Source organism: Amblyraja radiata, chromosome 5 (assembly GCF_010909765.2).
Source record: "Amblyraja radiata isolate CabotCenter1 chromosome 5, sAmbRad1.1.pri, whole genome shotgun sequence".
Lineage (NCBI taxonomy): Eukaryota > Metazoa > Chordata > Chondrichthyes > Rajiformes > Rajidae > Amblyraja > Amblyraja radiata.
Window position 1 is genome coordinate 101,414,027 of NC_045960.1, and position 26,241 is coordinate 101,440,267.

The 26,241-nt window shown below is 42.4% G+C and overlaps 1 protein-coding gene across 6 annotated transcripts in view; it reads left to right on the forward strand.

Annotated features, from left to right (window-relative positions):
• Positions 1 to 26,241, forward strand: part of adgrb3 (adhesion G protein-coupled receptor B3) — a 713,405-nt gene that overhangs the window by 681,376 nt on the left and 5,788 nt on the right. For all 6 annotated transcript variants that reach the window (XM_033021883.1, XM_033021886.1, XM_033021887.1 and 3 more), the window contains 4 exons: positions 7,225 to 7,874; positions 23,967 to 24,002; positions 24,776 to 24,880; positions 24,995 to 25,048. In XM_033021883.1, coding sequence (XP_032877774.1) covers positions 7,225 to 7,874; positions 23,967 to 24,002; positions 24,776 to 24,880; positions 24,995 to 25,048 — 845 coding nt within the window. The remainder of the gene's footprint in view (positions 1 to 7,224; positions 7,875 to 23,966; positions 24,003 to 24,775; positions 24,881 to 24,994; positions 25,049 to 26,241) is intronic.

Below are 26,241 nucleotides of genomic sequence, written 5' to 3' on the forward strand. Positions count from 1 at the left end.
TTTGCATTGGCAGCGATCCAACTCTGCTGAGATATTTCAGTGCCTCTGAGCTTTGATTGGCAGCAAGCCTCAGGCTGAAAGAGAAACGCTGGAAGAAACGTGAACTGCCTTTAACTTTATTATTTTATTTTCTAGTTCCTCTTGTGGCACAAATTGCAAATTTGCAAATTGCAAATGCACTGCCCATGATTTATTAATTCTAAAATTCATAGTCAGCGGGCAAGCCTTGGGGTGGGTGACATGCAATCAGTAAGACCAAAAGTACCATCACCACTCGAGTTTAAATAGATAAAAATGATCGAAGGGTGACAAGTCTCTGAAAATTACTACCCCAGAGGGTTGTGGAGGCTAGATCAGCAGGAATATTTAAAGAGATGCACAGTGGCACAGCGGTAGAGTTGCTGCCTTACCCAGAGACCTGGGTACGATCTTGACTACGGGTGCTGTCTGTATGGAGTTTGTACATTCTCCCTGTGACCGTATAGGTTTTCTCCGGGTGCTCCAGTTTCCTAGGTTAATAGGTTAATTGGCTTTGATTAAGGATTATAAATTGTCCCCAGTGTGTAGGGTAGTGCTAGTGTACGGGAATCGCTGGTCGGCGCGGACACGGTGGGCCGAAAGGCCTGATTCCGCACTGTATCTCTACTAAACTGAACTAAGATGGTGGATACATTTTTAGAAGGGTCAGGGAATGGTGGACAGTGGAAAGCTGACACACAGGAGGAGTTGAGACCTGGGGCAGATCAGCCAAGATCATGTTGAAAGGCAGGACAGGCCTGAGGAGCCAGGTGTCTACTTCCATTCCAGCTTCCTTGTGCTCCTGAACACTTCCTTTAGACAACGTTTCCTGCCAGTGTAAGGCCCAGTTGAGTAGAACACAGGATGATACGGGATCACGCTGTATTTCTCCTTCTCTGGCTGCACACTTGAGGTTGCTAAAATATTTCAACTTAAAAAGAATATGCGAGGGTTACAGGATTATGACATTCCTGTTTTATAAAGTCTGATGGCTGGCAGGGAGACAGGCAAGCAGACTATTGATAAATAGGTGAATAGATGGTGGTTAATGAAAACGAGCAGGCGTGCAACTCTTCTGGGAAAGGTGTTTGTGAGGTGAATGGATGCTGGCATGGGTTACTACAGTAAACCAGTAAGGAAGCTGTGGAAACGTTGAGTACAATGGGTAAACAAGGCTCTGTTCACCACAACTTCTGTTCCTGGAACAGTATAAGTTACATCCACCATGGATGCTTGTGGGTGGGGTCCTTCATGGGAATCCTTTATAATTCTGAATGTTGTATCTGAAGGATTGTAAATTTACATCTTGAAGTGGGCTTGGAGAAGGTGGGGTGAGGGTTGTAGTCACTGTTATGATATTGTAACTGCATAATATCATCAAACATTATTTATATCCAGCCATGGTTCTAGGCTTCGAAATAGAAGTATTCTTCAAAAACCATGGACTGTTACAGTTAAGCAGAATGTTCCTCTGAACATGCGTGTTTAACATATTTTAAAGTAGCCGAGGCTGAGGAGTGACTTTATAGAGGTACATTAAACCATGAAGGGCAAGAGAAAGGTGAACAGTTTATTGTGAGGGGCAACTTTTTCCACACTGAGGGTGGTGTGTATATGGAATGAGCTGCTGGAGACAGTGGCAGAGGTGGGTACAACTATGAGATCATGTGATAGGAGCTGAATTAGGCCATTCGGCCCATCAAATCTTCTCCGCCATTCAATCGTGGCTGATCTTTCTCTCCCTCCTGACCCCATTCTCCTGCCTTCTCTCCATAACCTCTGACACCCGTTCCAATCTATCTATCTCTGCCTTAAATATATCCACTGACTTGGCCTCCACAGCCTTCTGTTGCAAAGTATTCCACACCACCCTCTGACTAAAGAAATTCCTCCCCAACGCCTTCCTAAAAATAATTTAAATGACACCTAGTCAGGTACATGGAAGGGAAAGGTTTCATGGATAGGGGTCAGGCGCAGGCAGGTGGGACCAGCTCAGATAAGCAACTTGGTCGGCACAGACATGTTGGACCGAAAGGCCTGTTTCCGTGCCGTATAGCCCTACGGTTCTGTGCCTCCTGCTTTAGAAGGAATTAAAGAAAATCCAAGTGTCAGACATTGCCTGTGAAGCTGAAGGGCTTGTTCCTTGTCAAGGTACGGAGTTAGACTGGTGTCCTTAGCACGCACAAGAGAAGATCACTCCTGGGTTCTGCAAGATTGCAAAGCATTTGCTGAATGCGTGCATTGTGATAGTTTTTCTCAATCAGGCACCCGGTGAGTGGCTGGGTAGTGTTTCATCCCCAGGGGGCACTGCAAGCAGTCAATCTCCACCCCCTAGAGATATGTAAAAACATATCTCTAGGCTTCCCAGCTATCAAAGCCATCAAAGGATTTCATTCTTTCTGAATCATCTAATAAAACTGTTTCTAAATGAAATAATCACATGGTTTCAGTTAATAAAATTATTGAGGTTTTTATAAATTAGTTATAAGAAAACACATAACTTTTACAAATGGATCGTACCTTCTTTTTCTCTTTCTTCCCTGCAATTGTTGATCATCGTTCACTTGGCACAGGATCCGAGAGCAAATCTCCAGTTGGGAAACGCCAGCAGAGGTTGGCCAGGAAGTTCGGGATTTCCACGTTTGCAAAGGAATCCCAAATCCTGCTGACTCCCCGCTGAGCAATGCTCGTAGTTCCTTGTAGGATTGCCAACAGAATCTGAGCCAACATCCACAGTGGGTTTCAAGCTAATCAGTGTATCAGAGCCAGTATCCTATTGAAGCAGCAGCAGCAGCTTTGGGTTAGAAAGGCCATGTAAATTAATACTTGAATTTGACCATGTTTCCGATTGAAAATAGTAATAAAATATGCTAATTCATAAGTTCTTCTTTAAAACTTTCAAATTATATATTTATGGTCAAACCATAAATTGCCAAAATGTTCCCTTCTAATTTTTATATCACGCAAAGGCTGAGGAGCCCTCGAGCGTTAAATTTAACCATATAACCATATAACCATATAACAATTACAGCACGGAAACAGGCCATCTCGGCCCTACAAGTCCGTGCCGAACAACTTTTTTCCCTTAGTCCCACCTGCCTGCACTCATACCATAACTTTACATTCCCTTCCCATCCATATGCCTATCCAATTTATTTTTAAGTGATACCAACGAACCTGCCGCCACCACTTCCACTGGAAGCTCATTCCACACCGCTACCACTCTCTGAGTAAAGAAGTTCCCTCTCATGTTACCCCTAAACTTCTGTCCCTTAATTCTGAAGTCATGTCCTCTTGTTTGAAAATTTTATTAGTATTTTTAGATTAATTATTTTCCACTGATAGAACTCCAGCACTATGTGTCGTCTTCTGGGAAATTCCAGAGTTGGGAATACAAAGGTTGTGTGTCACCATCATGATTCTCAAATTAATTATTGTCTCTTTGGGAGACAAGATCACTAAAACGTTTGCAAAGCACTCTGGAGGGGTGGGTGAACAGCAAAAGCTCAAGGTCCTTATCAGTAGTTGGACGAAGTTCCAAAAACTGCTTATGCAGTAAAGTCACAGTTGTGAGAAACTATGCAAGTTCAAAGTGAATTCAGGATAATTTTTTAGTCAATAACTCGACCTAAAAGTAGTGAGGCAAATCTGTACCTTAGAGCAGTACATTTGGTAGAGGGGATACCAATATCAGCGCAGCTAGAGGGTTCAGGAGGAGATAGTGAGTCTTGGGAGGAACAATATTCCCGCAGATAGGAATGGTAATAGTCTCAAAGTGGCATGGATGATGGGAAGCAAACCGGGTAGCATTGGACATAAATCTTGTGTCTGAGCATTCAGAAGTGCAGAAAGCCTCGATAGATTTTAAAAATGCATCAGACATTAAAGAGGGAATTAGTAAAGCCAAGCTTGAAAAATATATTGTCGACTAAAATAATTTACAAAATTCCAAAGATCTAATAAGCAAGAATATAGGTAATGAAAGAATACAGTCTATGAAAGACCAAAATTGTAATGTTTGTGGAGGTAAAATATATGTGTGTGGTTCCTGATGAATATATGTGATCAGCTTAATAATAGAATGTGGTAAAGGAGGAGTATTGTGAAATACTGGATGAGATGAACACACAAAGAAGGAAAGTATTAAGGCATTTAGCATCTTTGAAAACAGATTGGATTAAATGTATCTCAGCCACTGGAGGCCATGTCCATAATCATCCCAGTCGCTCTAGTTACAATTGTTGCCAGGAGACAAGAAAATAATTAACCTAGTATCATTGCTAAAATGGAGTAATGGATACAAAAGGCATTTATAGGACTATCATATAATATCAGTGTAAGCAACTTAGTGAGAGTAGTCAGCATGGCATTAGACAATAGACAATAGGTGCAGGAGTAGGCCATTCGGCCCTTCGAACCAGCACCGCCATTCAATGTGATCATGGCTGATCATCCCCAATCAGTACCCCGTTCCTGCCTTCTCCCCATATCCCCTGACTCCGCTATCTTTAAGAGCCCTATCTAGCTCTCTCTTGAAAGTATCCAGAGACATTGTTGAGACAATGATTGCATATTTTGTAGAGGTTTGATAAAATTATGAGGAGCCTTGCGTTTCTCTTAGTAGAGAGACCAAAACCCAGAAGACGTAGGTTCTATGTAAAGAGATTAAAAGGCAAAAGAATGAAAGCTGACGAGTAATTTTCACCCTAAAAGTGCGTTGATTTCTAATATGTATCAAAATGCAGTAAAAAGAGAAAGTTCAATTGTATTAAGAAGTACTTGAATGAGCCCCTAAAGAGCATTAAACTAAAGGCTGCAGACCAAGAACTTATCTTATTGGGGGATCTTATAGAAACTTACAAAATTCTTAAGGGGTTGGACAGGCTAGATGCAGGAAGATTGTTCCCAATGTTGGGGAAGTCCAGGACAAGGGGTCACAGTTTAAGGATAAGGGGGAAATCTTGTAGGACCGAGATGAGAAAAACATTTTTCACAGAGAGTGGTGAATCTCTGGAACTCTCTGCCACAGAAGGTAGTTGAGGCCAGTTAATTGGCTATATTTAAGAGGGAGTTAGATGTGGCCCTTGTGGCTAAATGGATCAGGGGGTATGGAGCGAAGGCAGGTACAGGATACTGAGTTGGATGATAAGCCATGATCATATTGAATGGTGGTGCAGGCTCGAAGGGCCGAATGACCTACTCCTGCAACTATTTTCTATGTTTCTAATGCACGAGATGCCATGGGGTGTGGAGTTAAAGCCATGGAATCCATCTTGATCAGATAACATTGCACCACAATTCAGAAGGCGCCCAGAGTTATGGAATTAGACTTGGTTATTGACTATTGGGTTTGAATTTTTACGTTTGACTATATCAGGCTGTTGATTGTTTAATCATGGGTCACCTATGAACATTTTGATACTTCCCAGGTGTTTGAGAGGAGGATATTGAAAAGTACACTGGGTATGATAGCTTTTTGGCCAGTCTAGAATCTAGGCTGATGGTGAGTGATTCACCCAGCTTGTTTTCATTGGCTATCTCAGCAGTTTTATGCAACTGAGTAGTTTGCCTGGTCGTTTCAGAGGGCACTCCTCTCTTCCAAGTAAAATTGCCACTTGGTTGGGACAATATTGCCGGATTTCTCATTGCTATAGGCTCTGCCCAGTAACACAAACCTACTTTCTAATTTTCAGCATTTCTGTAGCTCAGAAGCAAAAGTGTGTGAAAGAAAGGGGAAATCAGGCACTTTTTTAAATGCCCTTATGCTTGCACTTTTCCTTTGAGCTGTTCACAGATCGATCCAAAAGATGAATCATCTATGTCTGGATATTGGAGCAAGCCTGGGACTTTAGCAGCTTTATTTCCAGCATTCTGGTGTTCGTTTACAAGAATGGTAATACAAGAATGGTAATCCAGACTGATTCCTGGGATGTCAGGACTTTCATATGAAGAAAGACTGGATAGACTCGGCTTGTACTCGCTAGAATTTAGAAGATTGAGGGGGGATCTTATAGAAACTTACAAAATTCTTAAGGGGTTGGACAGGCTAGATGCAGGAAGATTGTTCCCGATGTTGGAGAAGTCCAGAACAAGGGGTCACAGTTTAAGAATAAAGGGGAAGTCTTTTAGGACCGAGATGAGAAAAACATTTTTCACACCAGGTAGTTGAGGCCAATTCATTGGCTATATTTAAGAGGGAGTTAGATGTGGCCCTTGTGGCTAAGGGGATCAGGGGGTATGGAGAGAAGGCAGGTACGGGATACTGAGTTGGATGATCAGCCATGATCACATTGAATGGCGGTGCAGGCTCGAAGGGCCAAATGGCCTACTCCTGCACCTATTTTCTATGTTTCTATATTTCTAATGGTAGTCGAGGCAGATTTCATTCTAACATCCAAACAAGGGGCAGGATATGTAAATGAAAGAAGTACGCTGCAGGTATACGGGCTGGATTGCCCTCACATATGGCCAGTACAGACTCAGTACGGAGTGGATTGGCCCCCTTCTGTGGCATTTTGCTATTGTATGTATGTTGGCTTCTTTTTCTTTGACCATGGTCATATCGGAATGTACTTTTAACTATATTGGAACACACAGTGTCAGATCTGTGCCAATTTATCCTTTCCGCATAGTGAAATTTAGCCATCATTGAATAATAAACCTTGTAAAATGACATTATGGTGACGTAAGATGTGAAGTAAGTAAGAACTACTGTAATCCTTCAATTTCATGTTCTGTCAACCTGTTCTGTGTTATTTGTGTTCGTTAGCTTCCGGCTATTAAATTACTAATATAAGGAGAGGTATATATTAAATAAATGTGTTCCATCTTAATTTATGGAATTAAAGATGGATTTAAATTCACACATTAACATATGAAGCATTATATTAAGCATCATCGATTAAAGTGACCAGAAGATAAATCTGTTTTTTGTTTCTAGCCACCAACCACCGTTTTCTCACATTGTAATTCCAAACGCAACCCATGTACGTGGCACAGTTACATTCTAATTATGAGATTACTGTTAAGTATTAATGATCATTAGCTTGGAGTTATTGCCTTCGTTGAAGGAAAATTACTTGGTGAAATAAAATGAAACACAACGTGACAGTATGTTTAATGCACGAGACAGAACCACAAGGTCAATTAGAGGAATTTAGCCGTTGTTGAATTTTCATTTCTGACTGGTGATTCTTTGACCCACAGTCCTTCACAAGGATATGGGAAGCTGTCGAGCTGCTACCATTACAGGCGGCACCCTGGCAAGGATATCTCTGAACGATGATGAAGATGAGAAAGGGATGAATCCCAAAGGCATGAATTTTTCAACTCTCCCAGGAAATATGATTTCTAAAGTTTTGATACAACAGCCACCGACTATGCATGTGCCAATTGGAATGAATGAGTTGACTGAGCAGTGTATAAAGAAGGACAACTGTGAACTGCGACGGACAGTCTACTTATGCACTGACGACAATCTACGAGCTGGGGACGCTGAATTGGCTCAGGCCCAAGAGAGGATGATGGAGAGTGACTACATTGTCATGCCAAGAGGCTCCGCAAATGTCCAACCTATCATTAAGGATGAAAGCAAATTAAATATCAGCATGGAAGGCATGCCACACGATAGGTTAATGCATTTTAAGGTTAACCCTGAATTTAATACAAGTGCGCCCATGATGGATCACATCACCTTCAATTTAGATCAACATCTCGCCGCACAGGAACACAAACAGAATATACCATATGAATCCCGGTCAGCTGCAAAGAACTTCATTGTTTCAGAACTTGATGAAAATAACACTGCATTATCAAGGAGTGAAACAGGTTCAACAGTATCCATGAGTTCTTTAGAGGTTAGTAGGTCTGCACCAGAACAACATAGAAAATGTGTTTTGGTGATGTCCGTGTGATGATCTCCCATTGAAGTGGGTTGTTTGACGTGCTTGTTTGTAGCAGATAATGTGTTGTGTCATATCATGGTGGTTGCATTTTAATCCAATATAAGCTCTATCTTAGTCGTCAAAGCCCTCGGAAGGAAATAACCAAGTAAACTCTGTAAATCTTTAAATAACTTTGGCCAGAACTGACAGTCAACATTTCACCTTTTCTAGAATTCTGTCTATTTATATTTCCATTATTTGTAATAGCATCGCTACTGAAGTGGCAGGTGAAGAACACCATGTGCATGCATTAACTATCATCCACGAATATTGCCAATAGAAGTTCACTGGCTCTTCTAAAACAGACAGCGGATTAAACAGATTGGGTAACTTGTGTCAGATCATTGTTGGAGAAGGTTATCATGGGTTTTCTAAGTGTAATTGAATTGATTTAAAAAAAGGATGAATTGAAGATGGCAGAAGACCCCAGGGTCTGAGCTGTACATGGTGGTTCCCTGTGGGCCTAACCAGGAACCTTCAACTGTCCAACCAGCCCATCCCTTGCTACGACACAGGAGGTGGCCAAAGGTGGGATTCCCAGTCCAAGCCGGATTCTAGTTCCTAGACTATTATATTTAATACCATGCCTACTGTTGGTCTTCTGTAAGCCTAGACCTTGAATAGACCTGGTTCCCCATTGCTTCCTCCCATCCCAAGAGTACAAGTTCAGAATTAAGACTTTCTCCTTATCGGGTTATGGCCATCAAATATTTGTACAGGCTTCTTCCCTGTCAAGAGAGCATGAGGTGGGAAAAGATTACAACAGAATATATTATAAATTGTAGAGAACAGCTTGATGTTGCATGTTATCATCTGTACAAGATGTTTAAGGATCAAATGCGACAGTTTGTACAAGTTATTCAATTTGCAATTTTAGTGTGCACGGAATACCTTTAAATCACCTGTTTATGGATTGCGGGATTATTGTGTGGAGAGGTCTAAGAACTGCCTGTGGTTCCGTGTAGAACTGCTGGTGTTTCCCTCTGTGAGCCTGTGGAAGCTTGGGAATCCTACACAGATGCGGAGGTCTTGATCCTGTGCACAGCCATTTGCTGAGAGTTTCTGATTGCACTCCGGCACTGCCTCCTCATGGAGTCCAGTGGTGGAGTGTGCACTTCCATAGATTCCCAGCACCTAGATAAGGAACTGCGATTGTGACCCCTGCCTACTGTAAGGAGAGCAGATGCTCCCGTGATGAAGGGTAAGTGCATGATAATTTACCTTTGCAACATTTTAATTTTGAAATCAAATTAAGTTCATTGCCGTTGCTTTCCTCGATTCTGTTTATTTTTACGTCTTTAAAGGTTTGAACAGTATGTATGTTTAATTGCTTCTGAATGTCTGCGAATGACTTTAGCTCTGGCCACTAACATGTGGGTAAGTCTTCCATTTAGCATCATGGGTGACTCCCTGTGTTGCACTTGGCTCTATTCTGGGCTGAAAGCTGGTCTGAGCTGGGGCCTATGCAGGGCCGGGCTATGCTATGACTGGGCTGTGAGAGGTGCTAGGCTGGAACATGCTGAGCTGAGTTTAGTGGAGGTCTACAGGGCTGGATAGAGCTGTGCTAAACTGAACCGTGGGCTGTGCGGGGCCCTGTGATACTCCAGACTGAACTGTTATTGGGCTGTGTAGGTCCAATACTACAGGGATCCAATGAGCTGTGCTGGGCACTGTGCAAGGCCAGACTGGTGTATATTGGGCTAAGCTGGGTATGGGCAGCACAGTGGCACAGCTTTAGAGTTGCTGCCTTACAGCGCCAGTCTCGGGTTCGGTCCTGACTATGGGTACCGTCTGTACAGAGTTTGTATGTTCTGCCTGTGACTGCGTGGGTTTTCTCTGGGTGCATCGGTTTCCTCCCACACTCCAAAGATTGCGCTGGGTCCACTGCTTGATCAGTATGGTCTATATTGGGCTGAGCCCTGTTATGAGGTTTGTAGGTTAATTGGCTTTGGTAAAATTGTAATATTGTCCCTCTTGTGTAGGCTAATGCTAATGTATGGGGCGATCGCTGGTCGGCGCAAACTCGATGGACCGAAAGTCCTGTTTCCACGCTGTATCTCTAAAGTCTGTGCTAGGCTGCACTAGTCTATCTTTGGCTATGGTGGAACCTGTGCAATATTGGAATGTGTGTCGGAAGGAATTGCAGATGCTGATGTAAACCGAAGATAAACACAAAAAGCTGGAGTAACTCAGCGGGACAGGCAGCGTCTCTGGAGAGAAGGAATGGGTGACGTTTCGGGTCGAGACCCTTCTTCAGGGATGTGTGATGGGCGTTGTGCTAGGCCAGATTAGTCTATATTGGGCTGTGCTCTGCCCGGGTCCAGGTTGGACTGGTTTAAAATGATCAGCGCTGGACCTTGTATTAGGCCGGACTGGGCTACACTAGGCCTGTGCCAGACCAGACTGGTATATGCTGGGCTGTGCTGGGTCCGCGTTAGATCAAACTGATCTATTATTGGGCTGAACAGTTATGAGGTGTGCTGCAATGGGCCTTGGGACCTTAGCAATCAACCAAGTTGAGAGAATTCACAGCAGAGGACCCACTCCATTTAGGCTGTGGGCCGAGGAGCTTTATTCTGCAGTTTCGTGACCCAAGTCACCAAACTACATTAAATTTTCACATATTGTGTAAAAAAAATTATATAAATCACCCCTGAAACTCGATATGAAGAAGACTTGCACATTTTTTATTAAATTAGAGAAAAACCGGAAAAATCTCGTGTATTTTTTAGTCCAATCAAAGCACGTTTAACATTGAGTTGTCTGCCAGTTGGCCAATCACGCGCTTTGTTTCAGGCTAGCACACAAAATGGCTGAGGGGGCTTCACTGATGCCTGTTTTACTGGAGATTCCAATTTGTTGTTCTGTGGAATAAATGTCGTGGAAACTTGCAGCAGGTAATTGTATTTAGTGGGAAAAGCATTAAAAAGGCTGAAGAAAGTGCTGCTAAGTTGAGGAAGTGGAAGAAAGCCTTGAAAGCAAAGCCCCTGCTGAGGTCCTGGAACACAAAGATTAAGACAGTCAGGAACCTACTCTAACTAAAAGGTAAGATGTAAAGTCTGAATTTATGAAAATCTATCTGTATGGAGTTTAATTAATTTAATTGCACCCTTTTATAATGTGAATAAATTCATTCATTCACTTACTTCATTCATTCACTTCATTCATTCATTCATGAAGTTGCGGGCCTATACTATATGTTTCAATAACACAGTCAATTAAACATTGTCACTAATGCCAGCCTGTTGTAGAGTAATAAGTCTTTAACAGCTAATCTCGGAGCTGCCTGCGAAAACTTACCGGGAAAAAGTGCTCCGATCGCGGGACATAGGTACTCGTGGTAAAGTGAAGCCGCGGTCTCAATTAATAAGCGGCCGATTCGCGAACGCGGAGCCGCGGATCATCTCCGCGGGCGGGCGGGGGGGAGGCTGTACATAGTGCATAGGAGAAAAACGGAGGGATATCGATCGCTATTTATAGGCTTCCATTGCAGTGAGAAATGGTCAGATATCCCTCCGTTTTTCTCCCGTTATCGGGGTCTGAAAACGGCCGCTATAGACGGCACTATGTACAGCCTCCCCCCCCCACCCTGCCCGCCCGCGGAGATGATCCGCAGCTCCGCGTTCGCGAATCGGCCGCTTATTATTTGAGACAGCGGCTTCACTTTACCACGAGTACCTATGTCCCGCGATCGGAGCACTTTTTCCCGGTAAGTTTTACCTGCTGCAAGTTTCCACGACATTTATTCCACAGAACAACAAATCGGAATCTCCAGTAAAACAGGCATCAGTGAAGCCCCCTCAGCCATTTTGTGTGCTAGCCTGAAACAAAGCGCGTGATTGGCCAAGTGGCAGACAACTCAATGTTAAATGTGCTTTGATTGGACTAAAAATTACCCAAAATTTTTCCGGTTTTTCTCTAATTTAATAAAAAATGTGCAAGTCTTCTTCATATCGAGTGTCAGGGGTGATTTATATACTTTTTTTTACACAATATGTGAAAATTTCATGTAGTTTGGTGACTTGGGTCACGAAATCCTATTTCTAGACACATTTTTGATGCTCGGCCCACAGCCTAATTTAAGAGCAGGTCTATTAGTGGGCAGTTGAAGAGCAGTAGGGACAGCGCAAGACTTAGTGTACGTTTGCACATTATTAAATCCTGCTTAAGTTTTTATTGTACTTGGTGCTTACGGATGCATAGAAACCATTTGAATAATTAATTGCATCTTGTGTCAGGATTGTTAATTCTACAGATTATGGAAGTCAGTAAAACCAAGAGATTCAAGTCAGTTTATTGTGTCACATGCACCGGATCTGAACCAGAACAACGAGATTCGTACTCTCTGCAGCACCACAGGCACATTATACACGACAACAACAACAAATAAATATACAATAAATTATTTGTTATTCTCAGTAAACCAAACCAAAGATCCTATAGTAAGCAAGATAGACCACTCCTTCTAAATGCAATGGGCTGACGTGTAGTATGCAACGGAGCGGAACGTGGGCCTTTTTTTCATCCATTTCAGTAACCCGACCCGACCCGACCAGACTCGCAGTGTAATCAACGTTGCGGGGGAACAGTTTGTGTTAATAAATTATAATTCTGAAAATGAGGAGAAGATTTTTCCCAAATAACTTTTATTTTTACGAGGATGTTTCCATAACCGGCTTCCGTCTCCGCACTAGTATCCTATGGGATCTTTGGTGCGGAGACGGAAGCTGGTTACGGAAATGGGGCCGAAAATTACCCATGAATCTGCCCATGACCGTACTACGTCTTTTTCGTCGAGTGATCTATCTTGTTTGCTATAGGATCTTTGAACCAGACCATGATAGCACTACAATAGTGCAAAGCCTGTCGTGATTTGGTGCTGAGGAAGGGTCATGGTTAGGATTGTGCGGGTGATTCAAGAATCTGATGATTTATGGGAAGAAGCAGTTCTCAGCCTTCTCTACCTTCCAATGGTGGCACTTCTTGAGTGCTGAGAACTATATTCTACACTCAGATAGACACAAAATGCAGGAGTAACTCAGCGGGACAGGCAGCGGCTCTGCATTCCCTCTCTCTCTCCAACCCTACCCCACCTAAGTCACACCAGCTTTCGTTCTCACCTAGCTACAGCTTTATCCCTTTATCATTGTTACTTTTTTGCATATCTTTCATTCATTTGTTCTATTTCTCTCTACATCATCATCTATATATCTAATTTCCCTGTCCCGTGATTTTCAGTCTGAAGAAGGGTCTCGACCCGAAACGTCACCCTTTCCTTCTCTCCAAAGTTGCTGCCTGTCCTACTGAGTTACTCCAGAATTTTAAGTCAACGGTTTAAACGAGCATTCCTCTACATACACTATATATTCTGCACTCTGTATTTCCCCCTTTGCTCTATCTATTGTACTTGAGTTTGACATGATTGTATTTATATGTAGATGATCTGATCTAGATAGCATGGAAAGCAATGCTTTTCACTGAACCTCACTACACCTGTGCCTTTTTTATGAAGGGCGGCACAGTGGTATAGTGGTGGAATTTCAGTCTCTGTGCCTTCCAATGGTGGCAGCAAGAAGTGAGCTTGGCCAGGATGGTGTGGGTCTTTGTTGATATTTGCTGTCTTCATGAGGTAGGACATTCTATAGATCATTACGATGTTGAGGAGATTAGTACCCTTGATAGACCAGACAAGGTCTACCTTCACATTCTGTAGCCACCTTCGTTCTTTGGTATTTGAGTAACCAAACCAGGCCATGATGTAATCAGTCACTATCTCTCTACCATATACCTGTGCAAGTTCAACAGAGTATTCAGCAATATCTCCGTGAACTGACAAGTAGAAGGGTTGGAGAGATTTCCTTGTGATTGCATCAATGTGCTGGGCTCAGCTGTAGGATAACACCAACTGGGGCACTTAGTCCCAATGGGGCAGATGGATATCCTCTGTTTGTATCCAGAGGAGAGAGAGCATATGAAGGCTGATGAACATTTGCTTCCAACCTCAGAGCAATGATAATGGGCAGCTTCAGTCTGCTTGCTAATTAAGATTTAAGTTTATTATTGTCACGTTTAGTTTAGTTTAGTTTAAAGATACAGTGTGGAAACAGGCACTTTGGCCCACCGAGTCCGTGCCGACCAGCGTTCCCCATACATCGTCCCCCTACAGCTGTGTAGGTCCATCCTACTACACCCTAGGGATAAGTTATAGAAGCTAATTGTGCTACAAACGTGTACGTCTTTGGAATGTGGCAGGAAACTGGAGCACCCGGAGAAAACCCACACGGTCACAGGGAGAATGTGCACAGGGAAACTGCAACATCTGGAGAAAACCAACATAGAAACATAGAAAATAGGTGCAGGAGTAGGCCATTCGGCCGTTCGAGCCAGCACCGCCATTCAATATGATCATGCTGATCATCCAACTCCGTATCCTGTACCTGCCTTCTCTCCATACCCCCTGATCCCTTTAGCCACAAGGGCCACATCTAACTCCCTCTTAAATATAGCCAATGAACTGGCCTCAACTACCTTCTGTGGCAGAGAATTCCAGAGATTCACCACTCAGGAATCAGTCTGGTGAACCTTCTCTGTACTCCCTCTATGGCAAGTATGTCTTTCCTCAGATTAGGAGACCAAAACTGTACGCAATACTGTACCCTGTACAACTGCAGTAGAACCTCCCTGCTCCTATACTCAAATCCTTTTGCTATGAATGCTAACATACCATCTGCTTTCTTCACTGCCTGCTGCACCTGCATGCCTACTTTCAATGACTGGTGTACCATGACACCCAGGTCTCGTTGCATCTCCCCTTTTCCTAATCGGCCACCATTCAGATAAAAGTCTACTTTCCTGTTTTTGCCACCAAAGTGGATAACCTCACATTTATCCGCATTATACTGCATCTGCCATGCATTTGCCCACTCACCCAGCCTATCCAAGTCACCTTGCAGCCTCCTAGCATCCTCCTCACAGCTAACACTGCCCCCCAGCTTTGTGTCATCCGCAAACTTGGAGATGTTGCATTCAATTCCCTCGTCCAAATCATTAATATATATTGTAAATAGCTGGGGTCCCAGCACTGAGCCTTGCGGTACCCCACTAGTCACTGCCTGCCATTGTGAAAAGGACCCGTTTACTCTTTGCTTCCTGTCTGCCAGCCAGTTCTCCATCCACATCAATACTGAACCCCCAATACCGTGTGCTTTAAGTTTGTATACTAATCTCTTATGTGGGACCTTGTCGAAAGCCTCCTGAAAGTCCAGATATAACACATCCACTGGTTCTCCCTTATCCACTCTACTAGTTACATCCTCGAAAAATTCTATAAGATTCGTCAGACATGATTTACCTTTCATAAATCCATGTTGACTTTGTCCAATGATTTCACCACTTTCCAAATGTGCTGCTATCCCATCTTTAATAACTGACTCTAGCAGTTTCCCCACCACCGATGTTAGACTAACTGGTCTGCAATTCCCCGTTTTCTCTCTCCCTCCCTTTTGCCTTCTTAAGAGTTTACTCTTTTCTCATGATGTTAGCTGGTGAATTGACATTGGCCAGACCATGGGGTAAACTTACCTGATCCCCGTCAAAATGGAGTCATGGAATTTTTTTGCACCAACTCAGCCAGCAGATAGCGGGCGCCCTTAGACAGGGCAGCACGGTAGCACAGAGGTAGAGTTGCAGTCTTGCAGTGCCAGGGACCCGGCTTCGATCCTGATTTTGGGGAGGTTGCTCCAAGATTTAAACCCAGCAACAATTTACAGGCTACATATTATTCAAGTAGGATTGTGCTTGGAGGGGAACCTGATGGTGACGGCGTTCCAAGGCATTTTCTACCTTTGCCCTTCTTGGTTTCGAGTCCATATGAACCGGAAGTACTGCTGCAGAAGCCTAGGTGAGGAACTAGTGCCCATCTTTAATAACTGACCCTAGCAGTTTCCCCACCACTGATGTTAGACTAACTGGTCTGTAATTCCCCGTTTTCTCTCTCCCTCCCTTTTTAAAAAGTGGGGTTACATTAGCTACCCTCCAAAGGTGAATTTTGGAGAAAGTATTGTCACCCACCTTCACTGATTGTAGTCTGTGGATCAGAAAGTCAAGCATGGGAAGACTCGTGAAGATTTTTCAACATGATGAAAAATGTCCACAAGAGCCCCGAGTACTGACGAGTGGCCATTACCGTAAATCTCAGAGTTCGAATCAGGGCAAACTCTTGGAATGAACTTGTACCGTGGGACAGGGGTTTGAGGGGAAGAAGCTGTTTAAAGTATAGTAGGGCACACTTTCAAACTTCTGTATTTTCTGCCAGATAGGAGCCGCAAAGGAAGTATAATAGAGGATGGAGAATGCATTCTTTTGGGGCACAGGCGTTGAGAATTATTTTGGAGAAAGTATTGTCACCCACCTTCACTGATTGTAGTCTGTGGGTCAGAAAGTCAAGGATCCAGTGGTAGAGGGGTTGCTGATTCCTAGGTGTTTGCAGGAGTTTGGAGATGAGTTTGGATGGGATTATGGTGTTAAGGTGGAGCTATAGTCGATAAGTAAGGTGCTACACACAGGTGATTCCGAGGCCCTGGACACTCTGGTTTCACAAAAACTACACCATGGTCTTAGGGATTCTTGCAGCAAAGGAGACGCACATCACCCTGGACCTAATCACAGATACTTTCCAAGATGCTACCGATTTCCTGAATGGACACTTCCTTATAGCATGGATTATGTCTGATTGTTAGATCACATCTTTCAACGGAGCCAAAATGACAATAGCAGCGGGTGGGTTATTCACAAACCCTAGGCCAGACCCTAGCCCGGCCCTAGCCTGCCATTACAGAAATATAACAACAAAGTCATGATGTCTTGGAACCTCTTCTCCAACTGGGAGTCTCACCTGCGGGCTTCAGCACTTTCTTTCTGAAGTTTGGTCCAAGGCTGTGATGAGTTCTAAAGCCTTATGTGGTATTATTACCTTCCAGCTCTTGCTGCCTGTTTCAGTGTACGTAATCATGTTCCTGGAATCGCTTGCAGAGCCGGGAGCTTTGATATTCTCGTCAACACTCATTTATCAAGCCAAGGTCAACATGTCATTTATTCATTCGTTGCTTGTGGAATTTGCACAAATTTGCACCTCTGGGCTGAAATAAACCATTGCTTGCTAGCTTTCTGTCTTGTTCCTGCCTCATCTGCCTCTGTTCTCTTGTATCAGCCTCTGCTGTCTCCTTGTCTTGGACCATATTCTGTTGTCTCCATGCTGGTTGCACCACCCTCCACTCTCTCCTGATTTCTCATACCACCCTGTACTGTCTCCTTACCTTGTACCTTACCAGATGCTGGTTTATACCAAAGATAGGCACAAAATGCTGGAGTGACTCAGCGGGTCAGGCAGCATCTCTGGAGAGAAGGAATACGTGACGTTTCGGTTCAGATTCCTTCTTCAGCATTTTGTGTTTATCTGCTGTCTCCTTTGTTATCTGGTACCACCCTCTACTTTCTCCTTGTTGGCTGGTACCACACTCTTTTGTCTTCTTGTTATTAACCATCCTCTGGTGGCTTCTCCCAAGTTCTACTGTCTATGTGTTCTCTTCTGCCAGTCTCTGCCGTCTCCTTCTTGTCTTGTACCACCTCTCGCTGTTTCTGTGTTGCTTTGTACCACCCTCTACTGTCGTCTTGTTTTATACCAGCCTGTGCTATCTTCTTGTATAAGAAAAAACTGCAGATGCTGGAAAAATCGAAGGGTGTCAGAAAATGCTGGAGAAACTCAGCGGATGAGGCAACATCTATGGAGAGAAGGAATTGGCGATGTTTCAGGTTGAAACATCGGCAATTCCTTCTCTCCATAAGATGCTGCCTCACCCGCTGAGTACCTCCAGCATTTTTTGTCTACCTTCTGCTATCTTCAAGTTGTCATGTTCCAGGTTCCACTGTCTCAGTGTTCTCTTGTAACAGACAGCACTATCTTCTTGTTACTTTGTACCAGCCTCTGTTGCCTCTGAATAGTTGTACACCTGGCACTGCCATCTGAAGAAAGGTCTCGACCCGAAACATCACCCATTCCTTCTCTCCAGAGATGCTGCCTGTCCCGCTGAGTTACTCCAGCATTTTGTGTCTACTGCTATCTCCCTGCTGTTTAGCCAAATTTCTGGAGTGCACTTTGGAAAATGGCCATTGCCATACTTTGCCCAGTAACCAGCCACAACTTTTACAGAGCTAGGCAGGCTGCAACATTAATGTTCCTTCAAAAGTTGCAAGCAAATCAGGTGACTATAATGTTAAAGGCTCCTGAAACCCATTTGTTGAGCGGATGTCACCCACATCCACTGATATGAGGATTCCATTGACTTCCAATGCAGAATGTCCAGCCACAACTTTATGATGTATCCCTGCACTGTTCTGATTTTAGTGAGGTGAGAGGAGGGGGTGGGGATTTTTCACACAACGTGCACTTCACTTGTGCAATCAGCTGCTCTCGATATCTCTCCTCCCATGTCCAGCAAGAGAAGATTCTTGTTGGATTGTAAGGGTGCTCATTTTAAGCCTGCTAGTGCCATCCATTGGTCTCTGCTCAGACTGTTCCACTGCCTGATGTCTTTTCCCTGGCTCCTTGCAGGCCTGAGTTGGCTGCAGTCGGCTCTCTTTACCAACTTGACACGGCGGTCTTTTGAAATTCTTCCTCTAATCTGCTTTCAGTGGTTTATTATATTAAATCCCCCATCAGACCTTTAATCCGGGTTTTCATACACTCTCTCGGGTATCCTCTGAGCTTCTAACAACTATAAAGACTTAATACATCATGATCGACAGCCGTGGTATTGGAAGATTAAGTCGTGTAATTGGAGTGACCAAATCTCCTTTCCACAGATAACTCGGTTCAAATAGAAAATGCTGATGTCTTCCCTACTGGTGCAATCAGAGAACAGAATAGGCATAGGGGAAGTTGCAGAGATTGGTCAAACTCGCTGCATCTCTGACCAGACGTGTACAGTTGTGCTTGAGATCAAATTGAAAACTACCGGGAGCTTTATTTTCAGAATGATTGGCGATGTTTATCCTCAGTATCATTATGCCAATATTTCACAATAAGAAACATTATTATTAATAACTGTGCACAATTTTCTGCAGCTGTCAAGAAGGTTCTCAGGCTTTGAGTCTGCTTGTCTACAATGGACTTGGAGAGCAGAGATATGGACTAGGGGGTAGAACCTTAGCCCTCTCAGTAGCACCTAAATAGAACCATATTGTTGTTGATTCTTCTTCTGATGTTAAGTTCTGTTAACTAAATCTCTGGCGTAAAGGAGTGCAGGTCACCTGTACTGAAAGAAAGCTGACCAAAACCAATTTCTGTCTGAGTGCTGTCTAGAGATGTCAGTTGTGTTATGTTGAAACATATTTGAAATCACTGTTTCTCAAAAGGGAATTTTGGAATCACCTTGTACATGGCCTTCGGACTCTGCTAAAAGGTTTAAGCTGCGACTACAAAATAGACATTGCAACGGCAAGTTCCGTCACAAAGGGTCTGCGTGCTGTCATCTTGGATCTGCGTTCTGCGAGTGATGTCCCCCCCCCCCCCACCTCTCCCTCCTCCCCCCGTTATTCAAAAGACGCAGCCCTCTCACCCCACCTCTCCCTCCTCTCCCCCCCACTTTATCTGCCCCTCCCCCCCTCTCCACCCCTCTCTCCCAGGGTCCCTTTGATGGGTCATAGTCTTCTCTGAGTTCCACATTCATTAGATAGTTGTTCCTGGGTTATGTGTAGGAAGGAACTGCAGATGCTGGTTTAAACTGAATTTAGACACAAAATGCTGGAGTAAATCAGCGGGACAGACTCGCAATGTTACAAAATTTTGAGATTTAAAAAATCAAATCTACAATTTATCCCATCATATAAAGCATGAAAAGTACACAGCTTCTAATAAAAATCCAAATTTAAAAATTAAAAAAAAAAAGATAAAGCATGAAAAGAAGTTTAATTTGATACCTAATTCACTTTCATATCTTCATTATTAAAAAAATTATGCCCATTTTCATACTCGGAAATTAGCATTTTGTTCCCTATTGCTTTTCCATTGACTTAACACAAAAGCTGTGATCGAGGACAGTCAAAAGCACATAACATTCTTTAAAATTAAGAAAACTGAATGAAATGTTCAGTTATTATAGATTGAAGCATTCTGAAACAAATATGAAACATCTTACTTGGATGACCTGAAATTAAAGCATATAATTAGTTAGTTACCTAATTGTAGCTAATTACAAAATTGACCGTTGTGACGGAAATAGTAATAAACCCCCAGACTGCCTTGAAAATTCAAAAATGTAAGTCCGTAACAGATAGGTAAATAAATTACAATTTCTAGCAATAGACCAAGTCTTTATGGAGAAGATCAGTTGCTAGCTGGTACATTGGCATATCATAATCCGTAGCATCATCATTCTCCTCAGATTGTAACCAATAAGCAACTCTGTACACCATGTTTTTCCTCAACTTTTCAATTTTGGCATTGTAAACAACAGGTTTTTGCTCTTCAAACCACTCATGACATGCCTTTCTGCCCACTACTTTCCCATTAAGAATGCCCTGTAGATCATCACATTTGGAGTAGTCCAAATTCGGATAATCTTTGCGAATGCTGTCAAAATCAGTCTCTTTTGTTGGGCATTTGGATTGACAATTTTGCATTTCTTCTTCGGAGACATCTGTTTAAAATGTAAAGAAAAAAAACACTGAACAGCATTAACAGAAACAAGCTATTATTTGCAGTTTTAGAAAAAAGGTAGAAATGATAAAGTTAAACACTAAAACAAATAGTAAATACCCAACAAAAAAATCATATTCATCAGTTTCATCAATTCAATTAAATTCATCTAATCAATTAAATTCATCTAAATTCAATTACTAGATCTAAACATCTATCCATTTCTTAAGAAAAGGCTAATTTTTTTAAATAGCCTAAGTATCCAAATAACAAACTAATCCCATTCACACATGAATTGACAATATAACATGATTTTTAAATCTCACTGTCATTAACATATATGCCAATTGGAAGGAATTTAATGTTTAATTCCCATAAATTAATCTAGAAACATCCACTCTCAATATAATCAAAATTATTATTTTATGCACAATACATGTGACTAAAACTGTTGTGGATATTTAGTATAAAAATATTGATTATGGATAGACAATTACACAAAATATATACGATTTATGACATGATTGTCCAAAAAAAAAGATAATTTTAATCATCTTGTGAGTGGGTGTTTCTGGAATGTGATCGATTGGAACATTGCCTTTGCCGTGAATTTTAACCCCATATCGGCAGGCAAAGACATGGCCGAATCGTTTGGTGACTAAATAACATTTTTGAGTCGTAAAATTAGACTAAAGCCACCCCAAGAAGCAAGATTATATGTGAAATACACGACTTACCCTTTGTTTTGTCCTGATATTACGATCGGTCACGTTGAAGGCGTTGAGGGCGTTCAAATTGGCTTTTTACTTTAATCCAAATATTAAATTGTCCAGCAAATCAAAAAAAAAGTTTTAAACGGGAACGGAAGTCCGATCAATTTTTCTTCATTGACTAGCAGCCCGAGGAAATCCCTCTCCGACAAGCGATACAAACCTGCATTTTAATCCCCCCCCCCCCTCAAAGGCGCAGTAGTCGCACACACAGCCAGTGGCAGATCTGCAGCGCCGCTGAAGGTAGGTTTTGTAACATCGCTACAACATCTCTGGAGCGATGAAATGGGTGACTCTTCTTCAGACTGGGCTATCACTGCTGTTGTACCTGATTTTCACCAAATCCTTCAGAAAGTCAGGGTTCCCCAAACACCAACTGAGCTAATCAGACTCCAAGGAGAATGTGATTTATCGCACCAGATCGTTTTCTAATTTGGGACTCATGAGCAAAGTAACTCTTCTGCTGTTGAGGTCTTGGATTTTTCAGAGTGAACCCATTGTTTCTTATTACTAGAAGGTCTGCCATCTTGTTTTCAGTTGATTGAGCTTCTAGGACCTTGAGTCTGAATAAAGTGGGGTAATTTCCCAATCAGAGTAATGATACTGAGAGAATGTTACTTTGCAACTTGGTTTCTTCATATCACAAAGATCTGGTTTTAGTGAGTTTCACAGTTTAATTGCCACAGAGAGCTTCTCAAAACATTTCCTGATTCACGATTCTGCGGTTAATCAATCCATATCGGAGAACACTCCCAATTAAGCTGTTATCAATTCTTAAGCTTTTTAAACACCATTAATTTATTGGTCTACTTCTGTTCTCACTGTAAAGTTGCTCATATAAAGTTGGCTTGTGTTTTTATCATGCTTTTAGCTGTTGGCCAGTGGCGACAGAACTATCGAGCAATCACTAACCCATTGCTAAGCCAAGCAAAGAACTCCATTACTTTTCTTATAGATTGCCACAAAGAATCAGAGAATGTTATGCAGTTGTTTCCTACATCAAGGTCACTGTTCCCTTACACAGTTAGATGACTTTCATGAATGCTAGCACCTTGAAACCTTGCATCCAATGTAATTTTGTGGCCTGGGGTGCATGATGTCAGGGAACTGGAGAATGGTCCTCTGCTGCTTGCATTTATGGAAATTTGGGCAATTAATCAGCCTCCACGCTGAACTGGGGCAATACCCTGTAAATCCTCTGCATCTTTTCCAGTTTAATGACATCCTTCCTATAGCAAGGCAACCAGAACTGGACATGGTGCTCCAAATGTGGCATCACCAACGTCTTGGACATAGTTTTACATAATGGCCCAACTCCTGTACTCAATGCCCTGATGAATGAAGGCAAGCATGCCAAACACCTTCCACGCCCAGTCTACATGAATTGAAACTTCAAGGGACAATGTACCTGTACCCTTGGGTCTCTCTGTTCTGCAACACTCCTCTGAGCACTACCATTTACAGTGCAAGTTCTGCCCTAGTTTGTTTCACCAAAATACAAACTTTGAATTTGCCTAAATTAAACTCTATCTGCCATTCCTTGGCCCATTGGCTCAGTTGATGAAGATCCCATTATAATCTTATGTCACCTCCTTCCACAGATGCAGCCTGACCCACTGAGTTCCTCCAGCAGATTGTTTGTTGCGCCAGAGTCCAGCATGTGCAGCCTCTTGTCTCTACATCTTAATTTGTCCCCTCTCTGGCCCAGAAATGTTGAAGCACATTGTCAGGGTCTTATGCGACCCCTATATTTAGTAAGGGGGCACCTTTGTCCAGAGGAATTGTTCACAACATATGATGTTCAGGATAATAAGGTAGTACCTGTACTGATAAAATAAATAATGTATTTCATTCGCAAGTTATTGGGTATTTTTAAAGTGGACATTGACAGATTCCTGATTAGTACGGGTGTCAGGGGTTATGGGGAGAAGGCAGGAGAAATTGGGTTGAGAGAAAAAGATAGATCAGCCATTATTGAATGGTGGAGTAGACTTAAGTGTCTGTCCCACTGTACGAGGTAATTCAAGAGCTCTCCCGAGTTTAAAAAAAATTGAACTCATGATAAGCACGTAGAATGTACGTCGCGGGTACATCGGAACTCAGAACGTCTCTTAGCGGTTCGTAACGCTAACGGCAGGTACTTGGGAAACGCGGTAAGCTCGTGAAGATTTTTCAACATGTTGAAAAATGTCCACAAGAGCCGCGAGTACCTACGAGCGGCTATTACCGTAATTCTCCAGGGGAAACTTGGGAGAACTCTTGAATTAGCTCGTACAGTGGGACAGCCCCATTAATGGGTCGAATGGCCTAATTCTGCTCCTGTAACCTATGAACGTATGAAACCGGAACTTTATCCAATTCTCTATCTCCATCAACTGCATAATTGGAATGTGTCTGATACAGTAACCTGTTTTAACATTGCACCAGTGAAATGTATCTTAAAATACATTTTAACAAATGGGGCGAAAATTAGAAGATCAAATTGTTTTTCAAAATCATGCACACCTAAACCCATCTAATGAATCCTTTGATGTTTTGCAGAGAAGAAAGTCTCGTTATTCAGACCTGGATTTTGAAGTAAGTTTCGGGGGCCAAAAATAAAATGAATCTAAAATGCACAACACTTTCATTTTCCTAAATGGATTCACCCATACAACTAGCCAACAGTTATGTCAATTGACCTCTTTGGGAATTCAGCAATACTGGTCAATAGGGAGAAAGAAAACAGCCTTGACCCCAGCTCCCAGCGCCTCCCCAGCGATTACTCTGAGTGCACGCAATTTCTCAACGACTTTTCAACAAGTATTTGAATGTCTGGAAGGTTTTTTTTATTGCTTATTCTTCAATTTCCAGTATTGGTTCTTTTCCACTCAGACTCAAGGACTAGAAATTCGTCCACTCTCACTTGCACTAAACATGCAATATAGTGGGGCAGAGTAGCGTACAACAGTCCCAACATCTAGTCCCACTGAAGTCAATAGAACCAAATCTTAGTGGCAAATTGCCACTCTCAATACAACTGTCCTGCATACTTAACACAATCATGCCTACTCATCATTTGGAGATAACACAGTGAAGGTTACACCAATTTTTTTACAAAGTCCGTACATTGACAATGCGTGTGCACTTATTAAAATTCATTGTGCGATTATTATTTTCTAACGTATGTTCCTGACATTAATTGTTATTTAAATATATTTCTTTACTTGTTCTCTCGGAAACTTTGCTGCAAAATGAGCGGATTTCCCATTTTTAATTGCTAGGCTCATTCCTGTAATTGCATATTTTTGATTTGTACAATTTTTCATAAGTTCACAATGGCAAATGGTGTAATCTTATTTGGTTCGCAGAAAGTCATGCACACAAGAAAGCGGCACATGGAACTCTTTCAGGAACTCAATCAAAAATTCCAGACTTTGGATAGGTTCCGTGAGCCTCCGGGTACAGGCAGTGTGGTATGTACAGATTTTTTTATGTACAGGACGACTGAAACAAACTTTTGCAATACCAGAATGTTACAACACATCATGTACAGATGTATTCACTGGTTGTTTTGCTTGCTTCTAAAGAATGAGAAAACATGGGCCATGTCAGCAGCTATGTACGAAAGGGGTAGTGGAAGTGTAAGTATTGCAGCTCAAGTGATTATGTCTGTTTGTATTGAACGCATCACAACCATATGTGCATGTACTCCATCCCACCATAACTACATTATGCATCTCTGCTTCCTGTCTTCCATACTTGATCTAAACTGGGTGCAGTTAGTTCATTAATGTGGAATAAAAGAATAGTTCCAGTAGATTTTTTTTTAAAGTTTTGTTTATTGTCACGTGTACAGTGAAAATCTTTTGTTGCATGCTATCCAGTCAGCAGAAAGACAATACATGATTACAATCACATTTACAGTGTGTGTGGGTACATGATATGGGAATGATGTTTAGTGCAAGTTAAAGCCAGCAAAGTCCGATCGAGGATAGTCCAATTCCCAATAACCACAGAGCTGTCTGGTTGTTTTGAATGCCCCTCCAGGACTTTGAGAAAAAGAGTCTATCACCCTTACCTCGAACTGGCCTGGAAGTTATTCCAATGCAATTGACTTTTAATTTCCCTCTGAAGTGCACAACCAGCCTTGAAGGCAGCCCACTGTTGTCTTCTCTAGTGCAATTCCCACAATACCAGCTTAGCTACCCAAGTGACGTCCTGTTAATCAGTAAACCTTGATAAAGGGGCAGCAGAGGTGAGGCAAAGGTTGTCTGGGGAAAAGTGGGTAAACACAAAAATCATGCCAACATCAGTTTACATTCATAAAAACCTTTATGTAGTATAACTGGAACTTTATCAAAATGTCGTGTCAAAGAGGGAAGTTCAAAGGGACACCCCAAAGGGTACACGAGAGGGGCAGACTGCTTTACCATGGTGCAAGGCAGTAATGATCACTCCCCTTCCATTCACTTCTATGATTTGGTCTACCAGCAGGCACTTCAAAGCTGGAGAAACACCACCAGTTTGCTCCATATCTACAAAAAGATAAGCAAGCCAACATCATCACCACACAGACCCTGAATACATTCAGTTAGGCTTCAATGAGCTGGCTACAGAATCTGCATGCTCAATACCAGACTCCTGAAACAGACACCATTCTGAGCCCTATCACGAGGGGAGATTACTGGACAGTCAAAGGAAGATTCAAGAAGTCCTCAAAGCCTCCTTGGGGTAGTGCAACAACTACATTATCTCTTCTGTGAATTTCTGATTCATCTCACTCCATTTGGAGAACTTTCAGGATGGCACTGTGAACCTCAAGTGCTTGGAAGTA